Source organism: Clarias gariepinus, chromosome 15 (assembly GCF_024256425.1).
Source record: "Clarias gariepinus isolate MV-2021 ecotype Netherlands chromosome 15, CGAR_prim_01v2, whole genome shotgun sequence".
Classification (NCBI taxonomy): domain Eukaryota; kingdom Metazoa; phylum Chordata; class Actinopteri; order Siluriformes; family Clariidae; genus Clarias; species Clarias gariepinus.
In genome coordinates this window covers 15,867,831-15,885,091 of record NC_071114.1, presented here as the reverse complement: position 1 = coordinate 15,885,091, position 17,261 = coordinate 15,867,831, and the positions used below count along the sequence as shown (strand labels likewise).

The following is a 17,261-nucleotide window of genomic DNA, read 5'->3' as shown; positions in this document are numbered from 1 at the left end:
TAATTGTAAATAAACCATTTGTTGTTGATAGTAACAGACAAACTACAACAATGCATGATTAAAACATCTTTATTATCTTGTGCTGGGTATTAAATCTAAGCTAATTCCATTGGACTGTGATGATACTTAATGTTTAAACTACATTAAATTTTGAATTATTATAATGAAAACACCCAAAGGCTGGTCAATTTCAAACAAAAGGGCAACATCAAAGACGGGTTTCCTTACATAAAAAAAAGTGTTATGAAGAATCATTCTGTAGTTGAAGGTTCCTGCGTATCCCGATTTACTGAAAATAAAGGAGAGAAAAAGGTTTCTAAATAAAACTGCTCATATGAAAATATTGGTATGAATGGATTAGTATTCTGTTAGTGTTTTGTCTGTAATAAAGCACAATCTAAAAAGTGTATGTGCAAGGCAATCCACAATTACCATCACAATAAATATCAATACTGAGATTTATTTTTAAACTTTATAATTTATTTATTTCTAATTGCTAGGTCATTATCTTGCATAACAACCAATACAATTTAATACAAAAAATAATAATGTAACATAAATGGATTGGAAATGTGCAGTTTGTATAAAGTGTGGAATATGAGAATATTGCTGTATGTATGTGTAGTTTAATGGAATTGTGGGTTTATTTGATCCAGAATGTGGTTAATTTCACCTTCAAATATCTTATAATTGTAAGATAATAAGATATTTGAAGATATAAGGATGTGAAATCTTACGTCTTTAAAAAAAATGTCCAGAATGCCTGTTTTTTGTTTTATAATACCCAACTGCCATGTATTTGTTGGGTAATGGTGAAAAAGCAGAAGCACAATTGTCTGGTGGCAAAAGTTCCAGTACTTTGTATAGGAAACAAAGGACCACTAGAGAAATTAATTAGCACATGTTTTTTGTGGTTTGTGGATCTGAGATAGTAAGACTGAACAAGGAACCAACATTTCACAGCTGACAAGCCAAACTGAAATATGGCATTTCTTCATTTCTCCTCTATAACTGTGTGTACTGACTGAAACAGTGTGATGCTACCTTTTTCTCTGGCTTTCATCCGTGCAACAAAGTTGTAGCTTTTGTTTCTTCTGTAGTTGACATACGGGTCATCCAGGGCAATTCCAACACCTTTGTACTGATCCCACTTGTCCCGCACATCACCTCCCTTAATAGGATCCTGAATGCCTTGCTCTTTTGCGCCAAGCCCGCCAGAGCCACTCCATCCTGCATTTTACAGGTAGTACCATAGGTCATTCAAACATCTAGTTCATGCAATGCTACAAATGTTAAAACTAAAAAATATTTTTAAAAACTACATGACTACTACAAAACTACTTGAAAATTACAAAATACTGGGCAATGCATCACATAGAGACTTTTATTTCATATACAAACAGGCACTAAATGTTGGAACACTCACCCATTTTCATGAGCATCTGATGGCCCTTGTTCTCCTCGCCCAGCCTCTGATCAGTAGGTTGAGCTGGGGGTCCAGAGCCCAAGCCAGAGGTGGACCTGCATGCACACAAACAATTCAAGTAGCTGCATTGTCCGTTAAATTTGTCTGTGTTAGACTGGTTGGATGTTGATGACACTTACGGTGGTGTGGGGCTGCGGGACTTTGCAGGCTGTCGTCGCCGGTCAGGTGAGCGTGATCTAGAACGTGATCTGGAGCGAGAGCGGCTTCTGGACCTTGACCTGGAGCGACTTCTGCTTCTGAAAGAAGTAAAAGGAGGAAGAATTATCTTATAAATGTACTGCAACGGATACAGAGAGGTAATTAGATTTTTTTTTGTAAGCATAATTGGTTGTCTTCCTTGTAATTCCCTCAGTTACCTAACATTATAGGGGTAAAATACCCTACTGCTAGCTTGCCATGAAAACACCTCACATAATACCATAAATGCAATGTGCCGCCATCCTAGAGGTAAAAACATTCTTTTTAACTTGAATATGGAAAGGCTATAAATATTGGTATATTTTCAAGCATACCAGTAGAAAGAAACAGCAGGAGTGTAAACGTACAGTGGCATTACCTGGATCGAGATCTGGAGTAGGAGCGTGATCGTGAACGTGATCTGGAAGACCTGGAACGTGACGATTTGGAGGAGCGGGAGCTGGAGTGCGATGATGATCTGCCTCGACTACGGGAACGGCTACGGGAACGACTGCCTCGTGTGCTGGGCAGTCACACACATGGCAAAATTTGTTTTATTGATAATTAAATAACGGTAATTATAAAAACAAAAATCAGATACACATAGCTAAATTGAAAGAAAAACTACTTATGATATTATAAAATTAATTCCAAAAGCCTTTCAATGTGGCCTTTCAACAAATGTTTGCAAAGTGGATTTAAAAAGATCAAATTTGGCCTAAAATCTGGTGTTGATTGAAGATGTTTTTTCAAGGTTATAAAAAGGAAAACATCCTTACAACACATTTTGCCAGCTTATGCAGTACTGACTCAGTATTGCTCATGGACTCCGATATCAGTATTGTAAAAAAAAAAAAAATTGGCAAAATGTTTAAGCAGGGATGTACTTGTACTTAACATTACCTTTTCAATATTCTTTTGTATTACAGCACATGCAAACAAAGAACCTCCTGAAGCACCAATGGTACATGGAACACTCAGCAGACAAATCCATACAGTTGCTCACCTGTTGCGTTTCTCTTGCTCCTTTTTCCTCCTTGCTCTCATCTTCGCTCTGAAGAACTCATACAGGCCATTTTGCTCCCAACCCTCACTAAAAATGACAAATAGCAAGAGATTTAAACAGTAGCAAACAACAATACTATGTTGTAAAGTGTAGCGAGCAACATACACTGCTTTGCATTCTGTAATGTGTGTAAGTCAAAGAATGAATTAAGTGAGTTGAGAGATGGTGACCTGTTTCTGGGTCTGTCATGGGATGGTGGACTGTAAAAGGCCTCCACAGCAGCCAGCAGACGCTCACTAGGAGGCATTGGAGGAGGCAAGCGTATGTCTTTGGGGTCCAGAGCCTTGTAATCATGATCTTCCAGCTGGGTAATAAAATATTTTATGTAACAAAATATGTAACGTAAGATGCAAAAGACGACATTAAAAAAAAGAAAAAGAAGCAAATTGCATTGCATTACTTTCAACCAGTGTTGGGTGACGTTACTTTTTAAATAACTGATTACATTACAAAATTCCTGTATTTAAAAAGTAATCAGTTACATTACAGCATTACTTTCTGATAAAAGTAACTAGTTAGAGTACTTTTCAATTGCAGAAAATGAAAACTCCTTTCTGATTCCTCATGCATGTTGTTTTAGTCAAGACCTGTATAATTATTCTACCATCACCACTCAGCATAGTTTGGCCCATAATCTGGTAACTACTAATACCCCTATCTCAACTATGTGATTTCGCGTGGTTGCTGTAAATACAGGTCATCATAATTCACCTTGAGTTTTGGCGCTGTGATTAGGTTTTCATCTTTCCGCACGTCAGTCCTCACATAGTCAAACCGCATAGGTGAGATAGGGGTATAACAGCAGGAATAACAGAGGGGGGCGGGTTATAGAGGACGGGGACGACTTTCACACACAATAACGGATTGGAAATGACTGCTGTCTGGCTTACAGATTACATAAATTGTTTAAATAACTTTTTTTTTTTTACATTTAAAAAAAATAACTAAATAACTGAGTACTTAAATGGCGGACCTAACGCGTTAGATTACATCAATAAAGTAATCCAAGTACTCTAACGCATTACTTTGTAATCAACTGGTAAATCATTTACTTTGTAACACGTTACACCCAACACTGCTTTTAACAATGTTACTTAGATGGGTAGGCTCATAGAGCTAGGCCCGATCTGCATGCTTACTTTTACAAGAGGGGCCATGAGGCCTGCAGGCAGGTCGAAGTAGGGGACGTTGGGCACCAGACTAGGGTCATCCTGGTTCACATGTGAAGGATTCTGCCGTCGAATGTGATGTGACTGGCCATTAAAGCCGTGTGGTGGGGGCCCAAAGTCTGGGTGCTGGTTACTACCCCATGGAGGATGTTCACCCATTCCTGGGGGAGGAATCCTCTGATTTGGATGGTGATGTGGCGGACCCATTTCTAAAGAAGCACATTACAAGCATTAGTTTATTTTTACTTTACTAATAATAAATCCATACATTTATTTAAATATTATATATTTAGTGCAGCTACATCGAGTATTTCTCTCACCCCCAGGAAAATCCCCTTGCGGGTAATCAAACCGATGTGGTGGAAATGGTGGCCGTTCGAAATGATGCCGGGGTGGGAAGTCGTCTTGCATGAAGCGTGGAGGGAAGCGGTTGAAGTTATGTGGAGGAGGTGGCTGGTTGAACGGGGGCGGCTGCTGGTGTGGGGGGAAGGGTCCCCGGAAGTGTGGGGGGCGCTGCATGCGGAAAGGTGGCTCTCTCTGGCTCCAAGGGGGCTGATCAGGCTGGTTGCTCCAGGGTGGCTGTTCGAACTGCCCACTCCATGAAGGCGGAGGTTCATTTTGGCTACTCCATGGGCCTCCTGGTCCTCCCGGACCCCCTGGTCCTCCCGGACCCCCTGGACCTCCCGGGCCTCCTGGTCCTCCCGGGCCTCCTGGTCCTCCCGGGCCACCATCTCGAGGACTGCTCCAGTTTGGCTCCCTCTCATTCCACATCCCCTCATGGCTGTTCCATGGTGGGCATGGAGGAGGAGCCTGTGTGGGGTCAAACGGTGGCTAAGAAAAAAAATAAATGGTGCAGTTAGCAGTGTGCATGGAAATGGACAGTAAAATTCAATTCGGGAATTCTTAAGGATATGGATATAAATTAAAAACATAAATCATGTTCACCAACTCGTCTAAACTGAAATATTTATGCCAAAAAACAGCATCATCAAAAGAACTTACAGGTTGCTGAGGGTTCCAGGATGGCATTCCATGCTGGGGATCAAACCAGCCAGGCTTCGAAGAGGGCATATCAGAGGCAGAAGTATTGGAGTCAGGCTGTCTGGTCTGAGAACCATCATAATCAGTCTGTGGTGGGCCTGTCATTTGAGGCTTCACATCTGCTGATAAAATTAAAAGTACATATTTTAGATCTTGGTTTATTCATATTTTGAGGAGCATAATTGGTCCAAGAGCAAGTTTTTTTCTTTAATGTAATTTAATTCATGTTTGTTCTGCTAGTAAGCGCTACAGTGCTGACATTTTGGAGCTTCCTCGCCCTTTAATAAATGGACATGGGTCAAACTCGTATGGCCTACACGCCACCTTGTACAGTTGTGGCCAAAAGTTTTGACAATGAGACAAATATTAGTTTTCACAAAGTTTGCTGCTAAACTGCTTATAGATCTTTGTTTCAGTTGTTTCTGTGATGTACTGAAATATAATTACAAGCACTTTATACGTTTCAAAGGCTTTTATCGACAATTACATGACATTTATGCAAAGAGTCAGTATTTGCAGTGTTGGCCCTTCTTTTTCAGGACCTCTGCAATTCGACTGGGCATGCTCTCAATCAACTTCTGGGCCAAATCCTGACTGACAGCAACCCATTCTTTCATAATCACTTCTTGGAGTTTGTCAGAATTAGTGGGTTTCTGTTTGTCTACCCGCCTCTTAAGGATTGACCACAAGTTCTCATTGGGATTAAGATCTGGGGAGTTTCCAGGCCATGGACCCAAAATTTCCATGTTTTGGTCCCCGAGCCACTTATTTATCACTTTTGCCTTATGGCACGGTGCTCCATCGTGCTGGAAAATGCATTGTTCTTCGCCAAACTGTTGGTGGATTGTTGGAAGAAGTTACTGTTGTTTTGGTACCACTCTTTATTCATGGCTGTGTTTTTGGGCAAAATTGTGAGTGAGCCCACTCCCTTGGATGAGAAGCAACCTCACACATGAATTGTCTCAAGATGCCTTACTGTTGGCATGACACAGGAGAGATGGTAGCGCTCACCTTTTCTTCTCCGGACAAGCCTTTTTCCAGATGCCCCAAACAATCGGAAAGAGGCTTCATCAGAGAAAATAACTTTGCCCCAGTCCTCAGCAGTCCATTCACCATACTTTCTGCAGAAGATTAATCTGTCCCTGATGTTTTTTTTTTGGAAAGAAGTGGCTTCTTTGCTGCCCTTCTTGACACCAGGCCATCTTCCAAAAGTCTTCGCCTCACTGTGCATGCAGATGCGCTCACACCTGCCTGCTGCCATTCCTGAGCAAGCTCTGCACTGGTGGCACTCTGATCCCGCAGCTGAATCCTCTTTAGGAGACGAATTTGGCGCTTGCTGGACTTTCTTGGACACCCTGAAGCCTTCTTAACAAGAATTGAACCTCTTTCCTTGAAGTTCTTGATGATCCTATAAATTGTTGATTTAGGTGAAATCTTACTAGCCACAATATCCTTGCTGTGGAAGCTGTGAAGCCATTTTTTAGCAACACAATGATAGCTGCACGCGTTTCTTTGCAGGTCACCATGATTAATAATGGAAGAACAATGATTTCAAGCATTACCCTCCTTTTAACATGTCAAGTCTGCCATTCTAACCCAATCAGCCTGACATAATGATCTTCAGTCTTGTGATCGTCAACATTCTCACCTGAGTTAACAAGACGATTACTGAAATGATCTCAGCAGGTCCTTTAATGACAGCAATGAAATGCAGTGAAAAGGTTTTTTTGGGATTAAGTTAATTTTCATGGCAAAGAAGGACTATTCATCTGATCACTCTTCATAACATTCTAAAGTATATGCAAATTGCTATTATAAAAACTTATGTAATTCTCAAAACTTTTGGCCACGACTGTATATACAACTTGGTGTAAAGTCTAGTAACAGTAATGGAAGTCATAGTCTTCCATTACTGTAATTTAGCAGATGTGCCATCATGTCACATGATGCAATGGCTGTTTAGGTTTTGGGTGCAACCCAGCAGGATCCACCCACCGGGCTGTGCTGTCAAAGAGGATTGGTTCCCTCCTTTACCCTCAGGTTCTGATGTTGCTAACTGGCCTACAGCAGCTGCTGCTGCTGCCACAGCGACACTCTGTTGCTGCTTTAGGTTGGCCACAAACTCCTCATGCTGAGTCTTCAACGTCTGGATCTGCTGCTGGAAGGCCAATTGAACCGGCTGCACCACTGCAGCATACTCCGTAATCAGCGAAGCCTAAAGACAAGGGACTCAATTAACAAAAATGCTATCAATGTCAGGTAACATGTGCATACATGTCCCTATAATCAGTCACTAATCATGGGATATACAGCAGCACTTGACATCAACTTTCTTTCTAAGGAACACAACTGTCATCACTTTCAATTGAGATCAGATCCATAATAATAATAGCTTGGCTAAATTAGTTATTATAAGAAAACAATGGGCGTGTACATTGGGTGTCTGATCTTTGCTCATCATTACCAAAATTTCTTCAATTTACACTTGCATAAAGTGTAAATAGTCTCACTTGAATACTACACAGAGCGTTCAAGCATGACATGAATTGACCTAATAAAGCATTTCACCACTATGAAATTGTGGAGAGTACATCCTTTGTCAGTCTATATTTTCCAACATCCACACAACAACATTAAATCCGCCTTTTCAGATTTTACTTGAAAGACAATTTTTATGATCGGAAACACAAAAAGTGGAAAAAGGTTTAGAAAATATGTTTTCAGATGTGCCCTTACTACTGTGAATTGAGCCTAATAGTCAAACTGGAAAAAGGGGACTAGCTAAGCTTTTATGAATATGATGTGACATGCAAAAACCCGTCACTTAACATTTTCTACCATACACAGCTCTAAAGCTCACAAAATCTCCTTGCTGTTTTGTAATGTTTTCCAAAAAAGCAAACCATTTTAAAAATCTGCTGCAAAACTTCTATCCAACAACTTAATTTAAAAAAAAATATTTAAAAGATGCTTGAAAATTAATATTCACTGCATCACTGCATTTTTAACATGCTTTATCATGCAACCTAATCTTTGAATTTAATGAAATAAGAAGAAATATATTCATGTTGTATTTATGGCTTCTTTGGCTAGTGGTATAAAAGTATGTGATGTGCAGAAATTTTAATTTCAACTGAAATAGCATCTTCTTTCCCCAAGTCACAGTGACATTCGAAAGAATTTTCCAGACCACCTCGCATGTACACACTAATAAAGCTTAGTGTTTTTATAGATGAATGCACCTGATACTGTCCCAAACCCAGGGCCGGACTCTGGAGCTGCTGTATGGTGATCTCATCAAAGTAACCGTTCTTCTCCCATAACTGGAGCAACTGAAAACAGCAAAGAAAGAGTGTGCATCTTGTAAAAAAAAAAAAAAACATAATAGATAACACACATCCTGCTTTTGAAGCAATGAGGTGGATGTGGTCAGGTGACCTTTATAAAAATATATTGATCAAAGGAAACAGCAGTGACTCCAGACTATGGAGACTCCAGACTAATGTAAAATATATTTACATTGTATAAGATACACACAAGGAGAAGAAATTACATGAATTTGATGTATAATACACTACTATATTAGGCCATCCAAATTTTATTTTTTTTAAAGTTACAAGTTAAGGCGTTACAGAAAGCATAAAACATCAGTCTGTTTCATACCCGTGTAATTTTCTGCTGCTTGTCTTCCTCCACGGCCAAGAAGCTGGTGCAGTAGATCGGCACCACAACCTTCTGCAGGGCAGCCAAAAGATCCCTCTGGTTTTTCCTCTGACTGTGAGCCCACAACACCAAAAGGTTGCACAAAAATATAAAACAACACCAATAAGAAGGTGTACTATTACTTTTTTAAAAACATGCTGTTATAACATAGATGCTCTTACCAGTGATGCAGGACATCATTTATAAGATAGATGAGGTGTAGGCGAAGCTCGAAGTGTGCTGTATCTGCTGTTATGCGGTTGCGGAGGTGTGAAGTCATAAGTTCACAATGTTGTGGGGACTTGGCATTGTTAAACATCCAGTTCTTTCCAGCCTGGAAGTAATTAAAAAATATATTTGTTATAAGCTGCACTGGGACACTTCATTGGTTGTATCACTCTGCTCATCTGTGCTCACATCAAATTTTATTTCATGGTTTCAAACAGATACTGTATATACAGTATTGTGTGACATCATCAGTTGACATTTTTTTTTCCAGAAATATAACTTTTGATTTTGATTTGAAATTTAAACGCTCATCATATGAAGATGAAACAAAGGAATGGATGGCAATTTTTACCAGCTGCAGAATGTATAAATTTGATGCAAGCTCTAGCCAGCTAGGTGACATGCTATCAATTAATGTGGCCACTTCTGGATCCATTTCACGATAACAAAAAAAAGAAAAAAGAAAAAAGGCCCATTAGGTCAACACTGTGTCTGAAAGCTGTGTTGATAAGTAGAATTAACAATTTTATAGGCCGTTCTACTAGTGCTACATTACCCAGCAACACTATTTTTTAAAAAAAGAACTACTTTTTTGCAAATATTAAGACAATCATACAGCTACATTTGTTTAGAAATCAAAAAATGTAATGGTTGGGTGTTTAAACTACACTTGACCCTATGTGGAACTTACAGAAATGGCATCCTTTGTGCATGTGTCAATGATTGGCTGAAGCAGGCTGTCAAACTCTGCCATGTCCAGCTGTGTTTCCACCAACAGTTTCTGCAACTGTTGCTCCATGGCAAGCACAATAGCTGTGTTTACCTGCTCCTGGAGAAACAGGGAAAAAAAGCTTCTTAGAAACACAGAGACAGATCCCTGTCTTTTCCAAAATTTCAACATTATGGCCTAATTTCTATAGGACATTCATGATTTTAGCTCATGTATAAGAAATGTATAATCAATGCAACCACGGGGGTGCGTTGTTCGAACTACTGTTGGTCGAAAAAGGAGAGGAGGAAGGCGTCTTCGAAAGCAGAGAGAGAAAAGGAAAAGCAAGAGTTTAGGAGTGATAGTAGGGACTTTGAATGTTGGGACTATGACATGGAAGGCAAGAGAGTTGGTTGATATGATGCAAAGAAGGAAGGTGGATATACTGTGTTTCCAGGAGACCAGGTGGAAAGGTAGCAAGGCTAAAAGCTTAGGATCAGGGTTCAAATTGTTTTACCATGGTGTGGATAGGAAAAGAAATGGAGGAGGAGTTATCCTGAATAGGAATTTGTTAGGAATGTTCTAGAGGTGAAAAGAGTATCAGACAGGTTGATGAGTATGAAGCTAGATATTGAAGGGGTGATGTTAGATGATGTTATTGGCTATGCCCCACAGGCAGGATGTGAGTTAGAAGAGAAGGAGACATTCTGGAGTGAGTTAGATAAAGTGATGCAGAGCATCCCCAGAGGTGAGAGAGTGGTGATTGGTGCAGACTTCAATAGACATGTTAAAGAAGGGAACAGAGGTGATGAAAATGTGATGGGCAGGTTTGGTCTTCAGGACAGGAATGTAGAAGGACAGATGGTGGTGGACTTTGCAAAGAGGATGGAAATGGCAGTAGTAAATACTTTCTTCCAGAAGAGGTTGGAACATAGGGTGACACATAAGAGTGGAGGCAGAAGCACTACATCTTGTCTAGACAACACAGAATGGTGGTGTGTAAAATAACCCCGGTGGTGAGGAAGGTGAAGGGGACAAAGTGGTGGAAGCTGAGAAAGGAAGAATGTTGTGTAGTCTTCAGGGAGGAGTTGAAACAGGCTATGGGTGGTCAAGCTTTCAGTTGACTGGACAACTACAGCCAATGTGATTAGGGAGACAGGTAGGAGGGTACTTGGTGTATCATCAGGTAAGACAAAAGTGGACAAGGAGACTTCTTGGTGGAACGAGGAAGTCCAGGAGTGTATACAGGGAAAGAGGCTAGCTAAGAAGAAGTGTCAGTAATGGAGAGATGGAAGGAGTACTTTGAAAAGTTGATGAATGAGGAAAAACGAAAGAGAACGAAGAGTAGAAGAGGTGACTGTTGTGGAGCAGGAAGTAGCAAATATTAGTAAAAGTGAGGTGAGAAGGGCATTGAAGAGGATGAAGAGTGGAAAGGCTGTTGGTCCTGATGACATACCTGTGGAGGTATGGAAGTGCTTAGGAGAGGTGGCAGTAGAGTTTCTAACTAGTTTGTTTAACAAGATCTTGGAGAATGAGAGGATTCCAGAAGAATGGAGGAGAAGTGTATTGGTGCCGATTTTTAAGAACAAGGGAGATGTGCAGAGCTGTGGCAATTATAGAAGTATAAAGCTAATGAGCCATACAATGAAGCTGTGGGAAAGAGTAGTTAAGGCTAGGTTAAGGGCAGAGGTGAGCATTTGTAAGCAGCAGTATGGTTTCATGCCTAGAAAGAATACATCAGATGCAGTATTTGCTTTGAGCATGCTGGTGGAGAAGTACAGAGAAGTTAATAAAGAGTTGCATTGTGTCTTTGTAGATTTAGAGAAGGTGTACGACAGGGTGCCGAAAGAGGAGCTGTGGTGTTGCCTGAGGAAGTCTGAAGTGGCAGAGAAGCATGTTAGAGTGGTGCAGGACATGTATGAGAGCTGTAAGACAGTGGTGAGATGTGCTATAGGTGTGACAGAAGAGTTCAAGTTGGAGGTGGGTCTGCATCAAGGATTTGCTCTAAGCCCCTTTTTGTTTGCTCTGGTAATAGACAGGATGACAGATGAGGTTAGACAGGAGTCTCCATGGACTATGATGTTTGCGAATGACATTGTGCTTTGTAGCGAGAGCAGGGAACAGGTGGAAGATAATTTGGAGAGGTGGAGGTACGCTCTGGAAAGCAGAGGAATGAAGGTTAGCCGCAGTAAGACGGAATACATGTGTGTGAATGAGAGGAACCCAAGAGGAATGGTGAGGATACAGAGAGCAGAGGTAAAGAAGGTGCAGGACTTTCAGTACTTAGGTTCAACAGTCCAGAGCGAGACCAGCAATGCTCTACGGCTTAGAGACAGAAGAAAAGACAGGAGGCAGAGTTGGAGGTAGCAGAGCTGAAGATTTTGAGGTTCTCCTTGGGAGTGACGAGGATGGATAGGATCAAGAATGAGTTCATCAGAGGGACAAGCCATGTTAGATGTTTTGGAGATAAAGTCAGAGAGGCCAGATTGAGGTGGCTTGGACATGTTCAAAGGAAAGATGGTGAATATATTGGTAGAAGGATGCTGAGGTTTGTGCTGCCAGGCAGGAGGTCTAGAGGAAGACCAAAGAGGAGATTTATGGATGCAGTGAGAGAGGACATGAAGTTAGTTGGTGTGAGAGAAAAGGATGCAGAGGATAGGGTTCGATGGAGGCAGATGATTCGCTGTGGCGACCCCTGAAAGGGAATAGCCGAAAGACAAAGAAGAAGATAGAAGAAGATAAGAAATGTATAATCAAGCGAAATATCTACAAGAAAACATTAATTTAGGGTTTAAGACCATAGGCACGATCACATGTAACTTATTGAGCTGAACCAAACTGTGATGCCAACTGTTAGCTTCTGTGCCCACTAGGCATAGTGAAAAACGGTAGGTCACTGTGCCAGTCAGTCAAAGTCATGGACACTGGACCTGGGTCTCTATGCCTGTTAGTCAAAGTCATGAACACTGGCTCTCTATACCTGTCTGTCAGACAACAAAGTCGGCTAGGTACCTGCAAACAGCCAGTTGTAAAATGAGCACTTAAATTGATGTTGATTAAACAGCAAGTAAAAGTTACCTGTCGCAGGTTGTGCAGGTGCTGCTCCTGCTGCTGCAGGTTCCACTGACTCTGCTGAATCAGCTCTTCCACCGAAGGGGTGCTGGGAGGAATTGGAGGAGGAGGAAGCAGTGTCATCGGTGGTGGACCATCAGGTGCTTCTTTACCCAGTGGCTTACAAAGCACTGCAATTAAAAACTTAATTATTAAACAGTACAAAAAAACAGCAAAAATCTGAAAGTCACTGTTTAAATAGCTAAAACTATACAAAGGCCCTCATAAAAATGTAAAGGAAAACATCTAAAATTATGAACTAGGACACACGCTGGAAGAAGGAAGATGAATTTGTTGAATGTACACTGTCAAGCAAAGCCATTCAGTCAGGATCAACATGCATTCATATTCAGACATGCTGCCTTGTTTTTGACCATGTAAAATTGCCAATCCATGTAAAAAAAAAAAAAAAAAAAAAAAACAGAACAAACTGTACAGAATTTTTTTTTATTTCCGCTGTGGATAACATGGGGCTCAAATTCATACAATTTAACTGAACTGAGGTAAATAGCAAAACAGAAGATTAATGCTGACTGCTAGTCAATTGTGACTCCAAATAAAAAAATATTTTATAAATTAGTTGACAGATCAACAAATCAGCCTTTTCCATAATCTTGGACAAAACATAAAACAAAATGTCTAAGAAAGCTCAATATAAAAGGAAAGTGTCAGAAGCATCAAGCATTGATGATGCAAAAACACCAAACTGTTTCAAATCACCAATCTAGTAAATACCTTCCATTTTATATTCATCATCATGAGTGGTTGGATCTATGAGGAAAGAATAGGGTCACACAGGTATACTGGTACAACTTTAAAAGCAATGCTATACTGGTAAATACTGAGCATCAAATGCACACAGGGTCTCATTTATCAAAAAATGCACACACAATGTGTGTAAACCGTATATAGGCACATCTCTATGCAGAAATTGATTCGTCAGGTTTGGCTTGAGCATGAGGATATGTATTTGCAGGATGAATAACTCGAAAGAGGCCCTGAATATTCTGCAATAACTCTTGCTACGGTGAAGCAATCTGAACCAAAAAATATGCTACATACCTTTTATATATATATATATATATATATATATATATATATATATATATATATATATATATATAACAGATTGCTATAGATGTGATGCTGGAAGTGACCCCCTTTCGCTCCGTTTTCTGCCAGACACATTTTGAAACAGTGCTCCATGTGCCTGAATGTACTGGAACACCTTTTTTTTTCCCCTCAATTCACTCATCGCTTAAATAATTTGGTGACTCAATACCTTCCAACTATGAATTGCTGTAAAGAACAGAAGTCTCATGAGAAGTCTTTGGAAGTCTGAATACAGAGGAGCATATTGTACGTTGTTTCATTTAGATTGCTTCATCCTAACAAGAGTTATTACAGAATATTCTCGGCCTCTTTCGAGTGAATCACCCTGTATTTTTGCACACTCTTGACCAGGCATGTGATCAGCAAAAGTGTGATTACAGATAAACTGATTCTAAGGTGTTTCCATTCCACCTACTGTTCAGATTATACTGTCTAGATGTGCAAAGCATTTTGTGCCATTAAGAAGGTGATTAGCTAAATGGGAGTGACTCTTCGAAATCAGTGATTGTTTTTTTTCTTCTAAAACGATGGCGTTAGATCTTTCATTTGGATTTAAAATAAAATACAACTAAATAAATACAACTATATAAAACTATATAAAACCAAAACTGTGTCTTTATTTCAGACTGCAAAGCGCGCGTGTGTGTGTGTGTATGTGTGTATATATATATATAAAATGCTTTAATATAATTTGGACAATAGAATGCACTCAATTCTTTATTAGATCCTATTTATTTATTATAGCACAGCTAATAAAAGTTCTAAATTTTTTTTTTTTTTTTTAAACTACGTTTAAACAGTAAATCTACTTATCTGTTAATGTTTACCTTCATAAAATCTTTATCAACCACCAGAAGCAGTGCCACAAACCTATTGGTGTTTTTGGAAAAGTGGTTGATGATATATGGTGTTTTTTTTTGTTTTTTGTAGTCTTAAGATGGGCAGTACTTATGCACGGTTCAATAAATGAGACCCCAGGTTAGATTGGCTTCTACTGAGACAGCAAAAAAACAGAGAGCGTATACGTACGCTGCTGTTGCTCAATAGCAAGCTTGTACTTGTAGTAGCCAAAATATTCTCCTCCAAAAAGAAAGGAGAATTTTGGATTATCCTTTTGTTTCTCCATGGTCATCTTTTCAAATTCGGGTCCATTGCGGGCCACAAACTGGGCCAGTTTATCTATGACGTTTCGTAGCTCTTGATCTGTGAAGACAAAGAAGGAAAGCATAAAATTAAATAATCAGGGCTTACACTTTGTGCAAATTCTATAATACAGTCATAAACATAATTTAAAAGCAGCCATAATATGACCCAAGAGCTGTGATTGGAGGCATGCTGATGCATGTCTGTTTAATGCCAACCCTATTTTAAATATGCCAGATCCCTGCTGTATCAAAACACACTTGACTGCAGCTTCTCAAACTAGTTTAATGTTAAGAAAAGAAAGCCTTTTTCACCACTACCTTTACGCATTTCTGTACAGTTTAACCAGGACAATATCCAAGATGATAAGGTGACATGTATTTTGGATTTATGCTGCATAGTTTTAAACCGAGGTCTGTGGCCAGGTCTATGTCTATGGACTAATATTTATGAAAGTTAAAGAGCAGTCAGTAGAAGCCATTCTACTTATGGAAGTCTTTTGGCTTAAGTTTTAGGATTATTCAAATAATTACACTATTTTATTCAATATGATTTTTTACTCATACTGATGGCAAATCCCTGTGAATAAATATGGAATCCATTCATAGTCGATTTGAGGGAGCAACGGTCTGGCAATAAAAAAAACCCAAGCTGGTAAAACACTTAAATATAGAGTGGTGCTAAAAGATCTACAGTTGGAGTTGCCGTTGCTAAACAACAAGAACAAAGAAGAGAAAGATGAGAGAAAAAAAAGAGAGAAAGATCTGTAGGTGGCGGTGCAACTTACAGAACTCCAATTAAAAATGCAGAGTGACACTGAGAGGAATTGTGTCGAGAAGATAGAGGGTGTGAAAGTCCCAGAACAGGTCAAGACAAGATGTGGGGAGGATGTATTGGATGTTTTTAAGGATGGCTGGTTAGGTTTAAGAAGCCAGGAAAAGGAGGGAGCGTGAGATCTACAGTTGGCGGTAATGCAAACTACTGGATTCTAACCGCCGTTACACAGCAAAGAAGAAGACGAATAGACTGGATTGAAAGGCAGCTCACACAAACCCATCCATTTATTTATTCGTACCCTAGCAATGGCTGAGACAGGGAATAGTTTTATTTCCACAGCCAAAAACACACTACAGAACAATGTTTGTCTGGGAAATTTACTATCTACAGAACATGTTCTTGGATGTATGTGACTTAAAACGTTACAGGTTGAGTTAGATTTAATAGATTTATTTTTACATAAGTAACAAGCTATAAGACGTATAAGGAATATCCACGGTGACGTTTTTTGTTGCAAATTATTTTTAACACAATCTAAAGAACACATGTTCATATGTTACCGTTTTAAGTATAACAACAACAATAATAATAATACCACCAGGTGATGATCGATGAGCATGCTCGAGCTTTAAACATGACTACTAACGTTCTGGCTAAGCTAATGCTAACCATTATAAAAGCGGAGCGTTCATTCAAATCTCTCAACCTGCTTTAAACCCATGTTTCTGGCGTTTACTGCTACTTATTACACACATTTTACTGCTTGTAGTGTAAATATGGATCGTACCGAGAAAACACCCTGAAACTATAATTATCATCAGGGTTACTGTTACGCAGCGCGAGTTACAGAATAGGTTTAGCTCGAGTGGCTAACTAACAGTTAGCCACAATTCATTTTGCTGTTCTAGCGGTTACCTTCTGGAGGCGTGGAGATATCCATAATGTTTAGAGCCAGTTGGTGTCCAGAATAAAAATACTGTTCTATAACAGTCACTTAATGATAAGGAAAATGCTCTTTGTAAGAGCTGGCTAAGTAATTTATTTTTTTGCATGAATTAGACCCGAATCTACCGGAAGCAGAAACATTTTCTTCCTTCAGCGCGCATTCTTCTTCTTCGTCAAATCTAAAATGAAAAATAATTATGTTGCATGTCGCCCACTGGCGCATAGAAGTGGAATTAACACAAGATTTCTTTTCTCTGTTACATACAGATAAAATGATGAAAAATGAATTACATAATTAATTCGTTTGTATTTACTTGTTTTTCTAAATAAATATGTATTTAATATTCAAATAATTACATTCAAACTAAATGCAAAGCCCTGACTGTGTAAATATGAAATTCATTCTCAGGGGTTCTGAGGGAGTTTTTTGTTTGTCTGTAGAAATGTCAGTAGAAAAATTGGATTTAAAATAAGAATCATGGTTTGTGTCATGCCTTAATGCTGTGGCATGACCCTAAAAAGGTTAAATCCCTCCAATGTAGCTTAATTCAAACAAAACGTCTGGGCCAAAATTAATCCACAACAATGTGAAAG

The 17,261-nt window shown here is 39.4% G+C and overlaps 1 protein-coding gene across 5 annotated transcripts; it reads right to left on the bottom strand.

Moving 5' to 3' along the window:
* Nucleotides 1-53: 53 nt before the first annotated feature.
* On the bottom strand, nt 54-16,825 carry cherp (calcium homeostasis endoplasmic reticulum protein). 5 transcript variants are annotated; one of them, XM_053513067.1, is made up of 19 exons: nt 16,638-16,825; nt 14,832-15,005; nt 13,425-13,460; nt 12,657-12,820; nt 9,561-9,698; nt 8,824-8,975; nt 8,603-8,714; nt 8,182-8,271; nt 6,935-7,154; nt 4,901-5,061; nt 4,219-4,729; nt 3,869-4,107; nt 2,900-3,033; nt 2,670-2,756; nt 2,043-2,186; nt 1,606-1,722; nt 1,427-1,521; nt 1,045-1,230; nt 54-289 (listed from the first exon to the last, which is right to left on the bottom strand). In XM_053513067.1, exons 1-19 carry the CDS (start codon nt 16,660-16,662, stop codon nt 252-254), a joined length of 2,823 nt encoding a protein of 940 aa, XP_053369042.1. In that variant the 5' UTR covers nt 16,663-16,825; the 3' UTR covers nt 54-251. The 5 variants fall into 5 exon arrangements, with proteins under 5 accessions (XP_053369042.1, XP_053369043.1, XP_053369045.1 ...); XM_053513068.1 differs by having other exon boundaries at nt 4,901-5,058; XM_053513070.1 differs by having other exon boundaries at nt 6,974-7,154.
* Nucleotides 16,826-17,261: the final 436 nt, after the last annotated feature.